The 24,203-nt window shown below is 44.5% G+C and overlaps 1 protein-coding gene across 3 annotated transcripts; it reads right to left on the minus strand.

Annotated features, from left to right (window-relative positions):
* Positions 1-23,707, minus strand: LOC116238362 (protein DDI1 homolog 2). Of its 3 annotated transcripts, none has more exons than XM_090122876.1 (9): positions 23,538-23,707; positions 19,577-19,706; positions 18,030-18,260; positions 15,573-15,699; positions 13,288-13,415; positions 12,308-12,436; positions 11,706-11,809; positions 11,093-11,282; positions 1-6,136 (listed from the first exon to the last, which is right to left on the minus strand). In XM_090122876.1, the coding sequence occupies exons 1-9, from the start codon at positions 23,673-23,675 to the stop codon at positions 4,275-4,277; spliced, it is 3,039 nt and encodes a 1,012-aa protein (XP_089979002.1). In that variant the 5' UTR covers positions 23,676-23,707; the 3' UTR covers positions 1-4,274. The 3 variants fall into 3 exon arrangements, with proteins under 3 accessions (XP_089979002.1, XP_031463846.1, XP_089979001.1); XM_031607986.2 differs by lacking the exon at positions 1-6,136 and adding an exon at positions 7,518-7,580; XM_090122875.1 differs by lacking the exon at positions 1-6,136 and adding an exon at positions 7,518-10,122.
* Positions 23,708-24,203: the final 496 nt, after the last annotated feature.

Genomic DNA, 24,203 nt, shown 5'->3' on the forward strand with positions numbered 1-24,203 from the left:
TATCAAATTTATTTTACACATCAATTTTGTTGATAAACAGACCCCCAATATTAAAAAAAAAAATCAAAAAAAAATCAAGTGTGTATTACTTTGGGCAGAACCACATCCCATTTTCTGATGACACAAGCGCGCTCCCCTTCAGCTACCTGCCCAGAACAGTAAATGACACAAATGCAACCAGCTGTAGGATTCCTGAGAATTGATACCCTCAAGTTCCTTATGTGAGTTTGTAAAACTCTTAAGCTAAAAAGCATCACTCAAGAAGTAACCCAAAATACTACGCATTTGGATCACTAACTAAGCTATGTCTACACAGTGCAGGAAGAAATCTGTTGAATGCTTCCGAAGAGAACAATGTACACAAAACTGACCCCATTTCCCAAGCTGGTCTCCAAGAGAGGATGGCAAAAGGCCTCTTTGAATTAATGTTTAATTTCTGTGGAGCCATGTGGCAATAAGTCCAAGTCTGGTGAAGAAACCCCTAGGATGTGTTTCTTCTTTTGATCATTAATGGCATAGCGTCTGAAAGAAAACCTACCACCAAGTAAAATATTGCTACTTCTGAGGAAAAGAGACAGCGAGGGGGTGAAGACAGAGGGAGAAAGAAGGAAGGGAACATCCCTTGGAGGACAAGGTTAACAGTCCTTGAGTCCAAGTGCCCACACAAAAAGTCAAGCACAATGAGCAACGAGGCAGAGATTGTCACAATAACACAGCTCTGCTCCGCCAGGAAACGTCCCCTCCTGCCAGACCACTCTGTGCCCAGAGACTGCCAACTATTATTTCAATGCTCATCACCTCTAAGCTTGCCTGGAGCCTCATTTACAGGAGTACATACTAAGGAAGAGGCCAAAGAGATCCTTCAGTATTCTCAGGAAAATTGTTATCCTCTCAGTAACTGTTAGGTACTGTAACCACAGTGGATTCAGGAAATACCCAGGAACATGCTCAATGGACCCAGAGTGGCCACCACAGGCACTGCCATCTTTACAAAGCAGTCCCGTGTTGTTGTATTCTCTATAGGCAGAACTTTCATGGGGAAATCATTTTGCCAAGCTGATGTGACAGCTTAGTGCGGAGCACTGATGAATGAAGAGAGTGTAAAGAGCCTTATTTGAGCACAGTCCATTCACTTAGTTCCTCCAAAACCAGGACAGCTCTTGGCATTTCATCCTTATCCCTACTCCAGCCAAAAAGTATTTGTGCCTACCACACAAATACAGACTCCCACTCTGCTGGCCAGAGGAGAGCTTGGTGAAGGGGTTGGTAAAGGCTGGGCCAAGGATGTGTGCATAAAGCAGGGGACACACACACACACTGAAACAGAAGACAACTTCTAGACAGCGATTACTCTTGTATTTAATTTTAACTCAGATACACAACTCTGCCCAGATTTTCTCTAATGTAAATCTTGCTTCTGAAAAGCTAAAATCACTACCTAATCTAGCAGCGCACAGCCATTCGCTCAAAGTAAGGCTCTGTGGAATTCAGAGATTTAGATCACCGGGCTCAGATCAACTGGATAAGAGCATTCATCAGCTGGGCTCAGACCAACTTGATAAAAAAGTGTTCATCAGCTGGGGGAGCGTGAGGGGATGGGTCAGGTTTTGTTTCTAGCAGTTCAGAGAAAGTTACAGAAGAAATTCTAGCAGTATTGATAAGTGCTTCAGTACAGCTTTGGCAGGGCAGATTTCAAAACCTGTATTTGACAAAGAATAAAACTGAGCATTGAAGCGAGTTGGCTGATGCTCTAAAGCCTTTATAGCATAAATTCTGTATATGCAGTCTAAGTAGACATGGCCATAAAACTAGAGACTTTAACCAATTTGGTGCAAAGCAGCAGTATTTCACCTAGCTATTAGCAATTGCTTCTAAAACCATAAACATGTAAATATGAGAAGGGTATAACATTGAATGGCTAACATCTGATGCTTCAAGGAGCTGGCAGTAAATGAACCCGCAGGCATCCTGCAGGGCCAACCTGCAGCTGGTGCTGTTGGTGCACAGACCACACGTACCAGAGATGGGGGCTCACGCTGAGACCCATGGCATGAATCAGGAGCAGAAACACTGCTTCGAGTGAGGAGGCTCTGGGGCTCAGCTCTACTCAACAGTGATGCTTTTGGTAATGAAACAGATGTGAATAGGCCTAATATTGAAATCTTATTTCCTAAAGCTTCTAAAGAGATCTGATGACATTGTCTGCACTCCTGTAGAAGTCCAAGCATTACCCTTTACAGAATGAGATTTTGATTATTTGGGGTGCTCAGTGCAAAGAGTATCAACATGCCTCACCTGGGGTCAACTCTTACTACCTGCACATAGAGATCACAAAGCTGTAATCCTGCCTCATTAACAACTCCTCCTGAACAGAGCCTGCAGGGAATTACCCGATGCTGCTCAGGCAAGGGGTTCCCAAAGAACCAAACACTGCTCCCAATGCAAGCACAGAGCAGTGCCTGCTGCTGCAATCACCAGTAGTGGGATGTAAGTGAAGTGCGTCTGGGGACACCAAGCCTCACTGGTACACCCACAACTCAAGCAAAAGCTGCCTCCAACAGAGGAATGCCTTACAGCTCTTTAGAAAATAATGGATATATTGGCTACCCAAACACCTAAGAAGAATCTGATGACCACCACTCAGACAAACAACTCTGCAGGCTCACAAATGAAACCAAATTTGTGTTGTTTTTAAACGCTACCCTACACAAAAGAAAAGCTTGGCATACACATAGGCAAACCTGCTAAGGAGCAGGGAAAACAAAACACCAGGGAGAGATCTGGGACAACAACAACAACTGAAGCGATGAACAAGTCATGTTTCCAGCCACTGCTCATCAGTCACTTCAGGTCTAGCTCCAAAGCAGAAAATTTAAGATGAACACTTCACAGGGAGCCACTTCAGAGTTTCATGAGTGAGATTAAGTAAAAGTTCCTACTTAAAATTTGGTATCATGTTTCAACCATGCTTTCCTTTCCCAACCCCAAGAGTATTTTGACGCTCTGCAAAACCCCCGAAGTAGATCACTTGAAAAAAAAAAAAGCATCTGGTAAGGGCTTCCTACTGCCTCAGCGAGTCCTCATCAGGCAGGCTGCTCCCCAAGGGCCTCCTGGAAGGCCACGATGCTGTAACACAGATGTCATGTCAGTGCATGTTCCATAAGCCCTACCTGGGAGCCCTCACTTTTTAAGAGGTATTCAATTAGTAGCCCATCAGGCACTACAGACTTTCTGCAGTTTCTGAGAGGCTGATCATCCCCAAACATCAAGATAAATTAGTGCAAAGCAAATTTCTTCATTCTGCTGATCATAACCCCATGCAGCACATAGAGAATCCATTTTCCAAGGATAGATGCAATTAAAAGCCATGACACGCAGTTGCTTTGTTATGAGGTTTCATCATCAAAGTTTTGCCTAAGTTGTTGAGCTTATTCTTTTGTAGAGAGGAACATGATATGGGCAATGTTAAGAAAAAAAAAAAGGTAAAATACTCTTTTCCCCTTTCTACTTCCCCTCCCCACCTACAACTGATATCGGCACATCTTCAAGTAAGTCAGCACATCTCTTAGTTTTGCTAGAACCAAATTCTATCCCTTCCCTTTTTCTCTCTATCTCCTATCCCCACGATGTAAACTGGCCCAGGAGCACAAAAGTGTTTGTCAAAAGCAGGTATCAGCTCTCCCCACACAAACAAAAACCCACGCTTCCAAAAACACTTGACACCCTCCCATTCCTTTTGCAAAGTTTTACACACCTGTGGGCACCTGTAGTAGCTGCCACAATTGTTTCATTAGCATCACAGACATTTGATTATAAGGTGTAGGAGAGAGAAAACAGTACAAACCCAAAAAACCCATTTAGAAAACTTTGCATCTGTGTCATACCAGACTCAGTGTGTGCCCTGTATAACCCCATGTGCCATGCCTCACCACTGGCTGCACACATACACACACTCAATTCATTTCACAATCTGCTCTGTGCTGGACAGGGCGGTGATCTTAATGGCTTCTGCTTCTCATTCATAACACTGGAACTTATTTAAAAAATTTGCATTTAAATAAAAACATTAATTTTAATCCAGTATGTATAATTAAAAGCTATCCCATCCACGCAGTACGAGGACATTTTCTTTCTTTCAAAAGGCCAAATCTAACAAGCGAAACAGAAGAGACAAGTTACTTTGGCTGCAAATAATTAAAAACTCTGGCTCAACATTCTGCTTGCACATTACGTGTAATTTAGATATTACTTTTAAAAGACCCCCTCTTCCACAGTTATGTAGGAACAACAATACTCTTGGCTAGCAAAATGAGAAGAGCAAGATCTGCATTCCCATCTGCTTGTTCCAAAGCCTCCAGAGCTTCTTGCATGGTAAAGCCAGCACTAAGGATTCGATCAATATCAGCTGCAGGGAAAGCAGGTGGTGAAGCAACCAAGGGAAGTTCAGTGGACTCAGTAGGTGAGCTAGGCAGTGGTTCCTCACACCCACCCAATGATGCTGGGCTGTCAGGAGCAGAACTGCTGCTTCTCTCAGGTGCTCTTGTGAGTGATGCCTGAGTATCTTGAGATGTATCTTCATCCAAAGCAGGCTTAGAGGAAACAGTGTTCTGTTTCAAAGTCGGACTTTGGAACCATTCTGGCAAAACCTTTGCCTGCTCAGAGCTCTCTTGTTGGTCAGATGTCCCTGCAATCAAATCACTCTTACCTGAAAACTTTGGAATTTCTAAAGCATCTTCTCCAGGAGATTCCATGTGAGTGACAGACCCAAGATTAAAGTTTTCTATGCCAGAATCGTAAGGCTTGCTCCCCTCTGCTTTTCCACCTTCATATCTCACATTAAAGGAGGAACTACTCTGTTGTTGGCCATCTGGATCTGACACTTTCCATTCATCTTCAGAAAACCCCTTCTGTTGTATTTGCTCTTTGTGAACCATTTCCAGCTGAGAGACTTCAGATGTAAGAAGTTTACATTCTCCTTTACAACTGATCAAGAGTTTGTGAAGCTCTTTCAAGGCTGATGCTAGAGAGAAACATGGCTCTTCTAAATGTCTACCCAGATCTGTGTCCTGTTGATGAATGATGGAGGGGGAAGAACTGTGTTCAGCTGTTAAATTGGACAACTCATTACACTTTGTGGGGATTTCACTGGTGCTTTTAGACTGCAACACATCAGAGGTGGAAACTGCATCACTCGGGGAAGTTGCAGACTTCAGTGACTCCACTTCCACAGAAGAGGCATCTGAGTTCAGGTCAGATGCCCTTCCATTTTTGGCTTGCCACTTCTGCTTGCTTGCTGAGATATGCACTTCAGCTACAGAATGCTCAGCTGTATCCAATTCCATATGCACACAACTACAGGATGTTTGGATATGTCCTTTCACACAGGAAAGATCAGCTTTCTCCAGTCTACCTTCTCTCATTTCTGCAGGAAGACTTTCTGGCTGACTGGCTGTACGGCCCTCTTCTTCCATAACAGGTTTCTCAACGCCACCAATGTTGCCTGGATGTTCTGGGTCAGTCTTATCAGTTTGTTTCTCCAAATGCTCAAACTTCTCTGGCTCTTTGCACATCTGATGGTTTATGGCAAGCTCATTCTTCAGTTTTGGTTCCTTTAGTTCTGAAGGCAGAGATGCACCTTTTATTTGCCCAAGCTTAGTAGTGCTGTCAGTCAAACTATTTTCTTTTGTCATTTTCAAAAGAGGTTCCTCACCACAGCCCTGTTCTATAGTATTACATTCCATTAGACTGTCAGCAAGAAATGTTTCTTCAAGTGTCTTCTGTGAAAGGCAAGCTGGACTGCAAGAATTCACCTCTTCTGTCTGGAGAGAGCGGTCATTATTTGCCAAGGAAGAGTTATTGGAAAGATGCTGTAACACAAGAGGATGATCTTCTTCTGGGGTGATCCAGCATTCAGTTGCAGACTCAATTGACTTGACGGCTCTAGGATCAATGGGCTCTGTGAGGCTACATTTGGATAAGCAAGTTGAAGCAGGGGCAAAGACAGATCGATCAAGTAATTGATTTGTGGGATTACAGGTCTTAGAACTTAGTCCTGAAGACTGGACTGGATTTTGAAACCCATCAGAAGCTGGTAATGAGGGCATTTCCAGTGAGGTAGTTTCTTTGTCACTATTCTCTATACATAAAGATAGGGAAGAAAAAAAAAAGTAGTTAGGACACAGAAGCAGCACTATTTCCACAGAATCACAGAACTGTAAGGGTTGGAAGGGACCTCTAGAGATCATCAAGTCCAACCCCCTGCAAAGTAGGCTCCCTACAGTAGTTTTCAAGTTATCCATGCCTTTAGAATAGAAGCTAAAACAACAGTTTACATATCAGCTTGGCATATTACCTCCACATGGGCATTACACAACAGAGCACCACTCTATTTATAATACTAGTTACTGCAAGAAGTTCTTAGACAGTCCCAAGTGCTCTAAGTATAAGCAAGGGCAAATCCAGAATTACATTCCAGCTGCAGACACTTCATTACTGACAACGAAAGACAAAAAGCCAGTTCTAGGGTAATGAGAGAGCTCACAATTAGGGGATATTTAAACTTCAAAGTGAGCAATTATATCACTGAGATGATGAAATCCCAACATCCCTGTTTATTTTTCAAAGCAGAGCAAGATCTAAATTCCTCTTTGCAAGCTTCAATGGGATACGTGTGCACAGTACTTCATAGGGGTGCTTCATAGATGGCTTGCACAAGCTAAAAATAACTTTAGGTTTTCTTTTAGCCATTACCTTCTCTTTAAATCAAGACCGTAGGCTTAAACACCTTATTACTTTTACATCTGCTTAATCAGCGCAGCTGCAACAATGGCAGCAAAAGACATCCACAGAAGCAGTTTTTCTTCTCTAGCATGTTAAGGCACATGATGATTAGAAAACAAGATATCATATGAAGGATGTTTGCTGACCTCTGGATGTCAGCTTGAACTGAAATTATGGATATAAAATTACTTGGGGAAACTGTAGCATAATGGCTGCATTCATCAGTACACTGCTTTGAGAAAGCAGTACACAAATATACATATAACAGCACAACGGTATTTAAGCTCATACTTATACTTCAAATTTCCACTTCAAACTTATATTAAGACATACAGTTTTGGAGCAGGTTCCAGTGGTTTGGTTTTATGTATACGTGTGTATGTGTTGCATATGAGTTCCCTGAACTATCAAAGAATTCATTGCCTCTGCTCAACAAAAGCCGAGGCTGAGGCAACACAAGTGTTTTAGGTAAGCAACAAGCATCGCTTGGAAAGCGATGGAAGGTCAGAGTTACAGGGCTCTCCTCTGCAAGAACAGAGGGCCCCACCTTTCCTCATACACGCAACTCAGGTTTGCTGCCTTTGGCCAAGTGAAGCAGGATGTTCTCTCACATTCTTAAACAGGTTGGTAATTTCACATCATGCGGGTTTCTCCCTAGTAGTTCAAAGGGAGGATGGTCTTGCTGCAAGTAGCGTGAACGTTGTAGTGAAAGCTTATGAACTGATGTCTATAAATACCTGGTCTGTGGCCCACTCCAGCTGCAGTAAACACACACTACATGCATCAAGGCTTCTGACGTTCTGTTTGGATTAGGAAACAAACACACCAAACTCGTGTTAGCATTCAAAGCACAAGACATGCATGGTTATAGTCCTGCAACATTGCAGCTCCCCTCCCAACCATCCATGAAGACAGCACATGAGCAGCAGGAGCTCTTCACATTCCCCAGCTTTCAACAGCAGGTCTGCCCAGGCGATTCACTGCATCGAATCAAAAATAGCTCTGCTGAAGAACAGTTGAAAGGCTGTTCTGCATTACCTACACTGCAGAGTGTGAGAAAGACACACACACTTAACAACATATTTGCAGCACAAGGAACATGTCTAGCATTGTGCTTGTTTGTTCTTGCACAGCCACATTCAGGAGACATGCTTCAGTGAAATGAGACATGAAATGGCATCTCAGACCACACTCCCAGCTGCTACTGCCCTACAGGGGATCATGCCAGCACAGACAAGAGAAGATGAGCGAACATCAGCTTGCTGCAAGTGGGAAACAAAGATCCTAGGGCAGAAATCCCAAAAACGTACTGTTTCCTGAGGCACTGAAGAACAAAGCAAAGAAGGAACACCCAGAAGTCAAAAAGCTCACTGCTTCCTACTCCACATGGAGGACAGATTAATTGCAGACCACTACAGACTGGGTCTAGGTATCAAGCTAGACTAAATAACTGCACTTATCTTGCTAATGGTCTAGTCTTGCTAATATATCGGCTCTCATGTTGTCATTAAATCACCAACTTGACCTTTGCTGAAAGAGCATCCATTCTTCCATTAAAGTTCTACGTCACATACCCAAACAGCTATTCAGATTGTACTGTATGATTTGTTGCATATGCTCCCCTTCCCATCCCAAAGGTCTCCAAACTCAAAGGTCCCAAGCATATACAACCGCTTAACCTCAACTTTTTACAGATATCCAGGAGTACTGGAGAGCACTAACCATGCTTGTGTACAGCAAGCTGTGCCTCCTGCTCTGTGTCACGGAAGAAGTCAGCCTTTTTCACTTCAGGTACTTGCTTCTTTTATTCTCCATGGGATAAAAACAGTGCACTGATTGCTGTGATACCACACTTCCACATACACATTGTGCACCTGCTGCTGTATTTTGTACCAGAGTAATCTTTTCTCTTGGTTGCACATCTGACCTTAATGAAGCTAGAACAACTTGGCAATGCTGGTATATTTAAAATCCAGCATTATCCTGCACATTTTCAGACTGCTCATCTTTGACATGGGTGGCAAAGAGGTTTGTGACAGAACACAGATGAAAACAAGAGAGAGCTTTTTCTATGCAGCAGTATTATGTTCAAGCTCTCTTCCAAGCCAGTACTTTAGAGAGGAAACAGAATGGTCTTTTCACTCTGTATTCAGGGTATGATCATCAGGGAGTCACAGCCACTCCAATCGCAGGAAGCAGCTGGTATGCTGCCAAGCACTTCTGAGCTCATCCTGAGACTCACTGTCATCCTCTTCCCAGGGTATACAAAGGAGCTGAATCCCAGCCTCACCAAGGATACCCATCCAGCTAACACCAGGAACAAACTCCTCTCCACAAAGTCCATCATCAGGGATAGATTCCTCTCTGTATTAGAAAAAGTCTGAGTTGCACATGTGGAGGCAATGCCTTCCTTACATCAAGGCTGCCTGGATGAGAAGCTGCACATGGGATAATCTCTTAAGAACTCTGATCGCCTGTGGACATACAGAGTGATTTCTTTTGTATCACTTGAGCTGCTATGAAAGATCACAGGCCTTGTGGGAAGCTGAGGTTCCTTGATACTGCTCTCTTTCTCCCCCTCTCCTGTTTACAGCCCTTTCTCTTGCTTTTTTTCTGGTGCAGTTAATAGTTTTGGAAGAGAGCAAGAGTCTGAGTTCATATTCTGACATCTCAGAATACAGCTAACAAGATTCCTGCAAACCAGAGGCTTGTAAGAGGTCCAAGGCTTGCCTACAGTCCACCTAAACAAGACCTACCTTAATTTTGTGCATTACTGTTCCACAGGTATTAAGTAAACATACAAAATCAATTTCCTATTCTCATAAACCTTCTAAGTTTCTCCAGAGGTCTCCAGCAATGGAAATGGTAGACTGCTGATCAGCCTGAGCAAAAAGCCTCTTTGTTTTTAGAACTGTATTGGTATGTAAGCAGCTTTAAGACATTTTAGAGACTTCTCATTTCAAAGCACTCACCTAAAATGCTGTAATTACACAGACACATTGTTTCAGATGAAGACTTTTTGCTTTCTGACTGATCCTTTCACCAGAGAGCTAAGTCCAACCAACTACAATGGCTGCAATTTTAACTGGAGAAGAGCTCATCTCCACATTTTCCAGGTTATGTGAAGAGATATGAGCCCAACCCAACGAGCCTGACCTCTAGGGATGTCAAAACTCAGCAGGAAAAAGACAAATTTCTGTTTATCCTCTTTACTTGCTGGAAGTTAAATTAATAAGCATTCAAAGACTGGTTTAGAAAGTCAAACATGTAATCCATTTCTTGCTGGTATACTCAAGTCTGGCCTTCCTCTGGAGCTTTTCTATCTGTGGGAAGCTCACGAGTCTAAAATAGAAGAAAATAATTCAAAAGGGTGTGTGCTCTTCTTATGTAAGCCAACTTGGTTATTTGCAAAAAAAAAAAAAAAAAAAAAAAAAAAAAACACATCACTGATTACAAGCAGCAAGTGGTGTCAAAGAAAAAAAATCACTGCATTATAACTTTGTTATATTTCTCTATGTGTATACACACACAGAGTTATCAGACTCTCATTTTTAATCATGCTACAGTTAAAAATTGGCAAAAAAATCATTCAGGAAATCAATTTTATCAGCTTAAGCATGGCAAAGTGTTTTGCATGTTTCTAAAAACTGCCGTGAATTTGTGCTGTCTTGGAAACATAGGTGGGCACAAGCTGTAAGTTAACACGCACTGCTACATTACAGCTCCTCAGCAGAGGGGCAGCAATCAGACACTGATGTATCTCAGACACTGCACACATAAGACTTGAGTAGTTGCTGAGACTGCTATTCCTCATGTACTAAGATCTGTACTTACTGCTAGGGCTCATTTATTTTTGTATGCTGTATCTGTTAAGAATCGGATTGATGAAAGTCACCTCAGTACTGTCCTTATGCGAGGCTGATAAAACAAACATAACTGAGTTGTGTAGCTGACTAGGCACAGCAATTCAAACCAGGTGAATGGGTGCCAGAGACAACCACTTATCTTTGAAGACCAAGGTATAAGAGCTGCTAGAAAGTTGCAAGAAGAGCACAAATTCAACAGCAAGCATGCTCAAATGCCTTCGTGCAGACAGATTTTGCTATATGGAAATGAAAAGATTGGTGCAATTAGATGCAACAAGCAGGAACAAAGTCCCTTTCTCTCCACCTTTTGCTCACTGATGCTGCATTAGGCTACATCTAGAAACTGAGAAAAGGAGAAGGGATCTTCCAGTGACTGTCAACAGGCGTTCTGATACACAACAAGAAAACCAAGCAGATTAATATTTCATCTGAGCTCATTACAATACCTGCTTCCTCTACAGACTTCTGTATTGCTTCTGCTAGTTCCTGGTCTGCAATCTCCTCTGGCCGCACATCTTCTCGCCCAGCCCCATAAGCCAGCCTGGCACACTCCGGGAGCTCACCCTCTGGGAGGAAAGTGGTCTGTGAGCCAGTCGTGCCAATCACCAGTACATTCTTCTTGAGATCAATGGAACACTGCGAAAGAGACACTGAGACATCAGGGGCCTGCATAGAGCACATAAGTTCCCAGAAAAAAAGAAGAGACAAGGCTGAACAATCCATTTCCAATGGGAGCGGCTCATAGCACTATGCAAAATGGACAGAAAGCATCAGCTATAAACAGAGACCTCTATTTGACTTGTTTTGTATTTAATCATTCAGTTAAAAAGCTCTGAGTGTCTTTGATCTGAGCAAAAAACTTCAGGGAGCAGCCAGACACCTTATACATACATCTGTGATGTACATCACGTAAATACTTCTTTCATGACTGGTTGAAAAATAATCTACTATTTTCTCTCCCCAGAAAATCCTACAACATTCCCGGGTATGGTGCTTACACTGTGCTTAGTGCCTTGGAATTGGAAAATTGAATAACTATTTCAAAACTGGTTTTGCTACCTGATGCCTCTTAAGCATATCCAGTCCGAGAAGCATGTCCATGGGCTGCTCTTCAAGGATGGAGAAAGAACACGCCAGGAAATCCCCTTCAATTTGAACCTGAGCTGAAACACATGGGGGAAGAGTCATCACCTTGCAAGCTACAGTGCAACACATCATGTTCTGCTCTTTAATCCCCTAGGAAAGGCTTGCGTAATCACAGTGGTGAGAGCTGATATCAGGACTCTGGTATACAGCCTTGGTCAAAAGAAGCCCAGCTGTGGGCAAACACCAGGGATTATCAGGCCTACACTGGTCTTGGGTAGTAAATTATTATCAAAGCTGTTCTGGTGTTAGAGCCTTAAGTACTGCTCATCTAAGCCTCAAAGCCAGAGCTAGAAGAGCTAAATACAGTTTATTGGAGCACAAGCCTAAGAAGCAAGAACAGCAAAAAGAATCACTTTTTTCACACAATAGGGACAACCTTCTCTCATCTAGAAAACCTGCACATACATGCAGATTTCTCCTCCTGGAAGAGGATCAAATCCCTCACCTAAAAGAATTACATGAGACAGAATGCTCAAGTCAGAATAGTTGCTAAAACTAAGAATGGCAGTACTTACCTAAGTGCACTCTGCCAATTATCTTCTGAGTGCCTACACCTTTAGCAATGCCAGCCCACCGCCGATCCACCAGCCTCATTATGTTGCACCTTTCAGCACAAGCTTGGCTCATAATAGTCATCTGGGCACCTAACAGCAACAGAATTTGTGTTAAGTCTTGACAGGGCATCCCAATTAAAATACTCTCCTGAAAGGGCTAAAGATCTTGGATTCAGTAGCTGGGAAACCACATCACCTGCATGAGGCAACTGTGTCATGGTATAAAAGGCTTTTTTTTTTTTTTTTTTTTTTAAATGAAACCCACTGCTTTGAATTTACAGTGTATGCACTCACAGAGCGTGGGCAGTAAGGTACATACTGCTGCAGAGCTGGAATAGCTCTGAGTACTTTGACTTTAACATGGTGGATGGGAGGTACAGCACTAAGGCTGGCAAAATTCCCCTATCTGTAAACTGAGACAAGACACACGCATGGCAGTGATCATTTTGGCATCTCACAGAACCACAGACTCACTCATTATGGTTGGAAAAGACCTCTAAGATCATCGAGTCCAACTGTTCACCTACCACGACTATGGACCACAAAACCATGCCCCGAATAGAGCCATAGGATCATTAAAGTTGGAAAAGACTTCTAAGATCATCCAGATGATACAGCCTTTCTAAATCCAATATGCACAAAACCAAATGCCTTTATAAGGAGAACGCTCAAACAGCCATCACGCATCACAGATTTTCACAGAAGCCTTGACCTAGGGTGTTCATGCACTCCTTTGTGCTGCTCCACAAACTGTCCTCACAATTGGCTGTTTGCCTTGAAGCCCAGATTGTTCTGAGATTTTAATTAGGTGCTTTAAAATCTTGTAAAAGAGTGCTTTATAATAAAAAAGGAATATTTCAGGCAAAAATTTTGAGTGTTTACTCTCTCCCTCAATGAGGGAAATGAGAATGGAGAAAGAGATGAAAGCAGGAGTAATTCACCTGAGTCAACAAAAGCTTTCACTGGATGTCCATTGACTTTACAGTTAATATAAAGCATCACCACCTGGCCAAAGCTCTCGGGTGCCTCTTCCATTGCTATCGTCATATTTTCTTCAATATTTTGTTGCCTGAATTGAACAGAGAAGAGAGAGAGAAAAAAATCAGACCTCTGTCATTACCAAACCCTTATGAGTGTTCCTGCAATTTACAGACCTGATAACCCCACCTGCTGCAGTTTGCATTAGCTACAAACATCATTTCTAAACCACAACAAACACTGCTTACCTAAACACAGCCTTCTCAGCAGAGGGATTGCTAGTAATGATCTTGGCTTAATCCAGACATACCAAGTTACTTCCCTTGCAGCCAGGAGGATTCCTCCTTCCCACACTTTGCACAGCTCACAGTGCAGCACACCTGCACCTGATGACCTGTCTGCAAGAAACCCATCATCGCAGAGCTAACATGGAGAACTTGTAAGCAAAAACCGGCAAATTAGTCACTCTGAAGGAAACAGGGTATGTGATGACGATGTTGCCAGTAGCTACAACACTGGGATCCAACAGAGCAGCTCAACATTAAAATCCTCCAGCGTTTCCCTGGTATTTTGCCTCTCTCAGGCAGAGGAAAGGCGGCTCATAACTGAAGCTGCAGTGAGAACACTGCTATGAGCACAAGCCTTGCTGCAAATTCAAGCCTACAGAAAAAAAACACTGATTGAGAATCTCATCATGGCCCTGACAGTAACCTTGAAAGCAATGGGTATCCACACTGACTACATCTTAAACAGCTTTATCTATGAAAGGACATGGGTTTCCCATTTTAATGCCATATCACGTTTCCTCCTCAGATGGCAAAGGTAAAACCAAGCTCCTCCCATGCATTTTCTGTAGCCTTCCCACAACAGTATGTGTAGATGTGGTTTTTTGGTGCGGGAGGAAAACAGCTAAGAGCAGCTAACAGTGACCTGATTCATGTGGAAGTTAAAGCCCCCTGCTATCTGCTGCTAGTCCATCCTGGCCTGTGAAACAAAGAGCTTCACATTGTACTGTCTTTTGCTATTCCATTTAAATCAGGTATAGTGCAGCTGATTTGCAGGTTCAGTTTTCTTGTTGAATCCATTATTTTGTTTTCTCCATTCTTGATGCTCCTCTGAAGGACAGAGATGTGTCTCAAGAAACTGTGATGCCTGCAGGAACTCCCAATCAATCTCAGGCAGAGGACAGCTGATTAAGCAAGAGTTCCAGTAACCTGAGATACTAAACAGGTTGTGAAATCTGGGGACTGCTAGATGCTCAACTGTTACCCAATAGCTGCACAACCTTGGACATATTCCCTTTATCTGCCCCAATTCTCCGTCATGTACTGGGCAAGGAAAGTGTTACTTTGCCTCCAAGCAATGATTTACCTACAAATTCACACATTGTATTTTTCAGCACTTCAGCCATTATCCAGTACCAATACCTTGTCAGTCATAATGCAAGAATGACTTATCACAAATTAATTTTGGTTATTATCAACAATAAGCCCATATCAGAAAGACATTTTCTTATTGAGGACAAAACTGCAAGCCACATTCCAGCTCAAGGATTCATCATTCCATTTAAGAAATCGTGCCTCACTCCCATGCAATTACACGTGGAAGACAGACAGAGGAAGTAAGGGCTCATGAGCAGAACATGTTTCTATAGACCTCTTCTGACAGCAGTGAGGTGCAAAGTCCAGAATGGGAGGAGGTACTCCATTGCTGTGCAGAGAGCTCAGGTCAAAGACCAGCACAGGTTCTCAGGTTCAGAACACATCCAAGGCACATAAATACCAACTCTGAAGGGTGCAGCTATTCAGCAAAAAAGCAAACCCAAACTCACTGCTTCCCACAACTCTTTACTGGTTTCAGAGTGGCCCAACTTAGACAGTTTTGAGACCTCACACACACAGACAGCAGTGCTGCTGCTTCATCTGTGCACAACCACATGTCACAGAATCACAGAATCACCAGGGTTGGATGGGACCTCAAGGATCATGAAACCCCCTGCCACATGCAGGGCCACCAACCTTCTCATTTAATGCTAGACCAGGCTGCCCAGGGTCCCACCCAATCTGGCCTTCAATCCTACCACTTGCAAAGGTGGCTCAAAGCACTACCCCGAAGGCAGATTTCTCTATTAAGGCAGGATCTGCTTTCTGAACACACTCCTTCTAGCCTCCAAGATGGAGGGAAGCACCCTCTGGAAAAAAAGCACCATGAAGATCTCCAAAGCCTGCTAGTGGCTTTGGTTTGCTACCTTATGTCTTCTTCTATCTTGGCCTGTGCCTCAAGATCAAAAGGGTCAGCTGAATACAGTCGGATCCTCTCTCGTTCCCGTCGGGCTCGGTCCTGCTGTTGCTCCAGCAATACCCTGGTAAATTTATCTGCAGTAATAAAGACATACAGGAATGCTTTTTACTGATAATTACTCTTACAAAACATGTTCTGCCACAGCAAATGCTTCTTTTTGTGTCAACATGCACTCAATGATAGAATCAGCTGCACAAGCACAACAGGCTTCATCTGAAGGCAGCACGGATGGACTCCAAATGTTGGTGCCAAATCTGGGAATCTGCTGAGATGAAAAAGAACTGCACAGAGCCAGTCCTCCTTGTTCTGCTACCCAAACACTGCAATGCCAGTGGAGCACAAACAAACTCAATTCTCCTGTGCATACTCTTCTGTAGGAGAAAAAAAAAAAGGGCAGTGGGGGCAGGGGGAAAAAAAAAGAGACAGTATTTAAAAGTAAGAGCTGCTATTAAAACAGCAATTCATTCTTCTTTTGCAGCAAGGGTTGCCTACAAACTACTCCAAAAATCTGGAAAAAAACACTTGCAACAGATATCAGGAATACAGAACTTTCCCTCAAGCTTCTTGTTTGAATTGTGCATGTGTATTTTGAAAAATTTACAACAGACAGAGAAGTGAGATTTCATAGCTCTGAACAAAATGACCCATCTACAAGAACAGCTTGCAAAATCTACTATGTTTTCCACTCAGCAATCCGCTGAAAAATAACAGTTTGTAAATTCAGCAAAGAGCAAACTCAAGATTCAAAGGCATAAAAAAGAACAGAACTTACTTTTAAGCCCAAGCAACACAGGTATTATTATCCCTAAAGATGAATGCCTACCTCTGCAATCAAGACGTGCAAGGAGAGACACTTGCTCAGAGAGGTTTAGCTGCATGTTTTTCAGATCTCCATTTTTCAGCTGACCTCAGACTATTCTTTACTATTCAGATCTGATCAAGTATATGTCAAAGAGACTTGGCAATAAATTAAGTTCTGTAAACACAGAAGGTTGTGGTTTTGTTTCAAGAAATGTAATTCCCACCAAGAAACCTGCTGGCTCAGAGACAGTTACATGCTCAGGAAAGCATTTGGTGGCTGTTTTGGTGTTTTTTATCTAATTAGGTTCCCAAGGAGCAGGTGCTTTCTGATGTGCCCACAATGCACTCAGCACAGCCATGTGGTACACATCTGTTCATACATTTGGACGTCAGAATTAGAACACAACTGGACCCATGCCCAAACACTCATAGCAGCAGTACAGAATGATGACAGAACAACCAGATAAAAGCACTTCCTTCTGGCATCCCACTGCAGTGATTTGGAACTAAAAATGCACACCTGAGATAAAGCTTTATGTGCATGAAGACAAAAACAGATCAGCAGGTGAGCCAGATCTTGGTGTCCTGGCTTAACATCACATCTCATGCCAGCAGCAGCACATTCTTCTCAGGGTGATGAGAAAACTGTTCTGTACTACAGATGCAACACTCAAAGGAGGCATGAAAAAACATCAGAGCACAACAGACATGTTAACTAACAGGGATATGAGCAGAAATCAGGAGTAAAAAATGCAGTAGTCATCAACACCCATGTGAGCTCCCTTTTTTAACAGATAAATCACTAGCATGTAACCTTGAAAGGGAAAAAGTCTCCTGCTACATGGTTCTTCTCTTCATCCATTTTCCAAAGCTCAACCAGATTTATTTCCTATCTAAAGGCTTACAGAGGCTTAGAAGGACATCTTTCAATGCCCAAAACACCATTCTTTATAATTAAAAGGGAACTTGAGTTCAAAGCTTTAATCAGATGAAGAATAAAACAAGAAAATCAGCTGCAGAGAAAATGAGGGACACTATACTACAATTCATCTGTGCTGTGTGAAGTGCCCAAAATACACACTTTCATGATTAAGAGAGATGTAAACATTTATGACTGTTCCTAATGGGAATGCTCCCTAAAGACACCATCTACTTGTTCCTTTTCCACTCTCTCTTTGATGCCTGCTTCTTCAGCAGCTAACCACTATAAGGAGAGATGGTCTTAGAGCATACTGCTCTCAGCTGAGCTCTCGAGTGCTGCAAACACAGCACATCAGTGGAAGCAGTGCATTCAGAGACTCAGCATAAAAAAAAAAATCAGGAGCTGAGCCACCTGCGCTCACAGAAACTCAGCTAATCCATGCATGTATTTCAAAGCAGGGGATACGGGCAGTTCAGAAAGCCAAGCTGGAGAAACACACCCAAACTGCTCGAAAGAGAGGAACTCTGCCACCAGTGCTTCCAACCAGAGCCCTGCATGAGCACCATCAATAAGCCAGCAGTGAGTACCCCAGGCAGCTAAAAGTCTGTGGGTTGTAACTGGTACTGGAACTGGGCTCAGACAGATTCTGAATCACCTCATGCAGCAAAAAACCCAACCTACCGAGGTCTCCACTGAGCAGCGCCTCTGCCAAAGGCGGATTGCGCTCCTTCAGCAGGGACAGCTCGTGGGGATTGGCGAGCAGCATCTCCCGTAGCAATGCTGGGTTTTCCAAACCCTGAGGGAATGAAGGCGCATCGGGAGGTGATGGGCGAAGGTGCTGTGCTGGTGGCTGACGCTGCTGAGCCGATGTCCCAGGAACCGCAATGCTGCTGAAGTCTATCCTTGGCAGGCCTGGAAGGAAAAGAGATCAAATGCATCAGCGCTTCTTATCTGCAGTTCTGCTCAAAAAACTAAGTAAAATAACTATGGGAAGGATAGGTCAGTTTTAATGCTAGGCTATTAGACCAGGTCCTTTTAACAGCAGTTTGCAACAGGCACTGTATGGGAACAGCTGAATCACAGCCTGAACCTGAGCCAAGTAGAGAGTCAGCCATGGGAGCACAGGTGAAGGCAATTCAGCTGTGTGACCAAAAGGGGTGGAGCCCGCTGCACCTCTCCTAGACCCCATGTAAGGGCTGACTACCACTGAGGAAGGATCTCTTCCCAGACATTGCTCCTTTGGAGTTTTTCTGTGAGTCTAGGACACAGGTGAGCACTTTCATTTATTTTTGATTATTCCTTTCCACCATGATAATCTTTCTAGCTATATGATCTGTAGATACCAGCCTAACCACACCACTCTGTATATTTCTTGACTATACAAGCGCACTGCCACACAGCCAGGTTACTGGGTGAGGGATGCTGGCATTTCTTTATGTAACTGGCCTGCTCTGCGTCTCCAAAAATGCACTTTTTGAATGACAGACTAGTTATTTCTAGCTTCACAAACGTGAATACTATAGAGGGAACACAAGGCTAAACCCAGTGCCTAAGGAACTTCTCAATCTCTCTGACTGAAAATTAAAAAAAAAAAAGAGAAAAAAGAAAGAAAAACTCAGGAGAAAAAGAAAAAAAAACAGCAATACTTCTGCAGATGTGCATTGCAGGTAACCCTCCAGCCACAGCAGGAAAACAAGAACTTCACCCAAGCCCTCCTCAGCCAGCAATCCCTTCAAAATGTGGACTTGATAGGAATCAGTGCAGAAGGCAGGAGAGAGGTACCAGGAGTGCACTCACAATATTCAAGGAGTCTCTTGCTTGTGTGCATGACTGCATACCTGGGTTTGTTAAGATGCAGCTTCTCTGTGTATTTGTCAGAATACAGATGGGAGCATATATTGCAAGAGCCCCTTAATATGTCTGAGCCACACAGAGCACACATTACTGTACCACTCCACAGAACAGGAAAGGAACAGCCATATGAACATTCACACACCTCTGCAGAAACTGCCATTCTGAACAAGCTACATGAGCTTTTCAAACTTTCCCCTGAATGGTGAAACATTCTTTGATTTCTTAGAATCACCAAATGATGAGCCCTTCAGCTAATTCTGGAAGTCCCCAGCCACAGCTACCCTCCCTTTGAAGTTTTGCCTGGCAAGGTCTTAGATACTTATGAGATAACAGCACAACCTTCAGATGCTCAGAGCAAACACATCTCTTCTCACCTGGGAAACGGATTGAGGGCCGCGGCTCTACGGTCTCTTTCTGTCGTAAAATCACCACGTCTCCATCTTTCAAGCCATAGGAGGCCAGGGATCTGTTGTTGTCAGTGAGAGGTCTCTCTGCATAGACAATCTGCTCATGGGGAGAACGCAAGGAGAAAACAACAAGTGTGACCAAGCAGATCAGGATCTGATTTTCTTTCTTTTTAGAAACACTTTTCAGCCACTCCTGTGGGCCCACCTCAAGCCTCAGAACAGGCATGCAGTCCTCAGCACAGGCACAGACAAGCCCTGCCCAAGCACCTCGACCTCAGGCACAGGCAGACCTCAATGCGAAGTGGTTGGACAAGTACCCAGCATCTGTCCTAGCAACCACTTCTCAAAGCTCAGCATCTCAGAGAAAGGCTTGTCTCTTAATTAGAGGCCAAGTCTTTGAAGGAAAGAACAGCTTACATCAGACCTGTTTGCCACACATTTCCAAAATCGCAACTCTGCTATTACCCAAGTTGTGGCTGCTTCCCATAGCATTACCTTCACCCAGCTCCACATTTCCTAACCAAAGACTCAACTGTATATATGCAGGCAGCATCCATCAGGACAGATGTTGCTCTGTAGATGATTCAGTCCAATAATTTCTTCCATTACCCAGTACACAGCTCCCCACAACAACTGGTGTTCACAGAGACCTCTGTGATTATCTCAGCCATTGCTGCTTTACATCAGTGATGTAAGTCAGTCCACTCAGACCCACACTATCAGCCTCCAAACATCCCACTGCAACCAGGGGCAGGAATCAAAGAATCAATTTCTTCTGACTATAATACACAAAGTCACATCCTTTTCTAATATAATTTTCTAATCTAACTCAACAAATATAAAAACATACCAAGATAAAAAATGAATAACCACCATGGGAACACTTCTACTAACATTGGATCCGTAATACCTACAGATGTCCTAAATTACTTCCATGCTTTCCCTGAAATTTCAATGTGCAATTACTGCAGATATGCACCGTCATAAGACTTGCCTGTGACCAGAATGACATTCTGGGCTTCTGATTCCACAAAACCTCTGCCATTCTCTTTAAAGGAACAGGAGCTCTGTTGAAGACGTGTCTTTGGCATCCCAATAACCGAATCTCCTAAGCATTAAGGCCTCTCTGCCAGAATTATCAGAACAGGAAAAACACACACCATTAGAAACAAAGATGAGGTTTCTACCCTCTCAGTAACTACAGCATCAACGGTATTGCACTCAACTGGCTTGTGAGTCCCCTTCAAAGTGAATACAGACCCATCTGCAAACTACACTAAGGCATGCAGACACTGCTCTGCTGGTTTGCGAGGCGTTACTGGCATTATTAAGGTTGGGCACATCCTCTCACGTGACCATGCATACCACATATAGCCTGATTCCTAGCACTGCTGTCTGCAGAGAAAGCAAGTTTGCAGCAAATCCCAGCTGTACGCACAAATCTTAAATGACAGTTTCGCTGTGCAGATGCTCTAAGAGACATGAGCTAATCAGTTTAAGTGAGGTTTTACCTCTGTCGCCTTTCTAGAATTGGGTTTATGAACATTCGGCCTTAACACCTCAGATAGTAAATTAAGTGCTCAGCACCCACTCCACATCCATCGGCAGCATGGCTTAATACACTTTTGACCCATTCCACTTTGTTGCTAAAATGAACTGATTTCATTTTGCTGCATTCCAATTACACAGTTTGCAGCATACAAACAGAGCTGTAAGCCACCCGTGCAGCCACAGCACATGCTCATCCAGAGCAAGCAAGCAGGCAGCCACACTACACACCAGGTGGATTCTCCACAGTGGCACCGGAACATCTTCATGGGGCAAGAAAGCTCAGTCATGAAATTGGTTGTCAACAAAATAAAGTTCATACAGCAGGAACATTCCTCTTTCAAAGAAGAAGCCCACAATGCTACAAATCGACCCAAAATATACACATAAAGAGAGGAAGGATATACCACCACTGCCAGAACAACACAGAAAAGTCAGTTTTAAATCCAGATTCCCTCTTCTTCTCCACAAAAGGCATCTGCTCGATGCGAGAGAGAAAACACAGTGAGCCAAATTTCCTCCCCTCTGCTCTCCCTGCTACACCTCCCCTTATCAGCACAACCCACCTGCAGCTGCACACACTATCTTGTGCCACTCTCCAGTCCTCCACGCCTCAAGGCCATGGGCTTCAGCACTCACCTCCAAACTACAGTGCCCAGAATGAATTTCACCAAATGATAAAGACTCAGACTAATACTCTGTGGTTTACACCACCCCGCACGGTTCTTGCTATTAAAAGCAGCTTCTTTTTTGTGCCAGGAAGCAATAAGTGTTACCATAAAGCAATGAGTGTTCTGTGCAGTAAAACCAAATTTGATGGGTGCAACACAAGGACCCACACTGTCCCCTGGTTTTGGGGGGTAGTTTAGGCGTGCAAAATCCTTTGACACAACTGCTTCGCTGATAATTTATGTTTCTGTAGCCTTCTTTCTATTGAAGATCCAAAGAAACACTACACAAACACTGGACAGAAAGAGCAGGGGAAGGAACAATAAATTGACAATTGAAAAAAAAAATTTTTAAAGGAAACAGAATAATGTATAAATAGACAGGTGAACAGAAAGCAAGCAGAAGCACTCCTGAAAAGCAAAGTTGACCCATGTTACCTGTAGTCCCTGTACTCACAAAACTGCAGCAGCAAAGCAAAAATGCAAAGGGAACTCCCAGCAAAAGCAAGCACAGAAGTACGTAACTGCCTGCTATCCTGAAACATCTGTAAAGCTGACATCACCAAGATGCAAGAGGGGCAGCACTGAAAACAAGAACACTGAGCCACCAAGCGCTCACAGCCTCCTGAGGGCAGAGAACGTCCCTGTCACATAGCAGGGGCTGGCCCTGTCACCTCTGTAGGAGTCATCAGGGATGCTGGTGCCTCACCAGCTGTAACACAGCACTGCAGGCAAGCCCAGAAGGCAGGAGCCCAATATACACCACTTCAGTTCTCTTTCTACTTCTCATAGACAAAGAGCTTTTTTCCTAATGGAAAACCCATGTAACCTCGATTTTCTACTCCTGCTTTGGGAAACAAGTTAGGCAATGCTTTCATTCTTGGGTTAAGCCTACACCAACACCATCCCCTTACACTTTCTCAGGAGCGTCTCCCAACTCAAATCACTGTCTACAGCTGCTCCTGGCACGCACAATGTTGAGCACAGGTTCTACTGTACAATAATCCTCACACACCGGCGTGTCAGTCTCAGAACCAGAGGGCATTGTGCCTCTCATCACTAAGCAGCAAAATCAGAGCTTCATGAGGGCAGAGGAAAGCAGTCTGAAGTCAGGTGAGGCACTGGAAACCTGCTCAGCAGGGCACGCAGCTTTCCTGTCTCACAGTCCTCCTTCGCTGACTAATATCCACTTGACTGGAAAAACACTTTCTTAATGTAGAGTGAGAAATGGCTCACGAAGCAAAACCTTCAGGAAACAAAACTTCACAAACTTTACCAAGCGCACCGAGATAAAGCAACAGAGCTGACACTGCCCTGTCCAGCTGCACAACGCCTGCAAACAAACTGTGATAAAAGGCAGAGAACAGACTGAGAAACTCCCTCCGGGGCCCCGAGGCCCCCCCAGCACGCCGCAGCTGCTCCGGGCAGCTCCGTGAACCCCAGCACCGGGCACGATGCGGCTCTCCGCGTGTGGGAGCAGCGCCGTGTCCACAGCTCACAGAAAACGGAGGAAAAGCCTCTAAACGTTCTCTGGAAAGAGGGGAAGGAGGCGAGGAGCCCACAGCCGGCCCCGCCTTCCTCACTCCCGGGATCCGAGGCCCCGAAGGACGCGCTCCTCCCCGCGGAACCGCCGCCCCCCAGAGGCAGGGCGGGCCTCGGGCGGACACCGCGCACCCCCGAGAGAGGGCAGCGTGAGGGAAGCGGGCCCCGACCTGACTCTCGGCCGCCGGGATGCCGGACTCGAGTTCGCAGAGGGCGCGGAAGTTCTGCAGCTCGAAATCGGCGTCCACTTGCAGGGAGAAGGTGAGCTCGCTGCGGTCGCGGCGCAGGCAGAACACCGTGAGCAGCATGGCCGCCCACCGCCACAACCGCCGCCCGCCGCAAACCGCCACCGTCGCAAAACGCCCCGCCCCCACCGCCGAGCGGCGCCGCTCGTCGCAAAGCGCCGCCCGAGCCGCGGAGCCGCGCCCGGCGTCACCCCGCCCATCCGCTCCGTTGCGGGCACAGCGCTGCTCTCGGGAGCTTTGCCTGGGCGCTTTCATTTGCTTCTGGGGCATTTGGGGGATGCTCAGAGCCTATCGGAGCACCTTTTGGTGCAACCTTCAGCGCACTACTCTTCTGTGCCCGGCTGTCATCGCAGCCCCTTTGGGACTCCACGGACACCGCTCTGTGCCTTTGAGAGACCCACAGTGCCCCGGGTTGGTTTCTGGGATATCCTGCACTTATCCATGTGCATTTAAGGTGTCCCAGAACACTCCAGATGCGTTTTAGCAGCTCCTATAATCCATGAGGGCAAGAGTCAGTTTGCATAGCTGCAATCCTGGTGCTTTTTCAGGTGCTGCACACTCCTCTGGCTGTCTTTTGAGGCATCCAAGAGT

The sequence above is a fragment of the Phasianus colchicus genome, chromosome 22, assembly GCF_987193195.1.
Source record: "Phasianus colchicus chromosome 22, bPhaCol1.hap1.1, whole genome shotgun sequence".
Classification (NCBI taxonomy): domain Eukaryota; kingdom Metazoa; phylum Chordata; class Aves; order Galliformes; family Phasianidae; genus Phasianus; species Phasianus colchicus.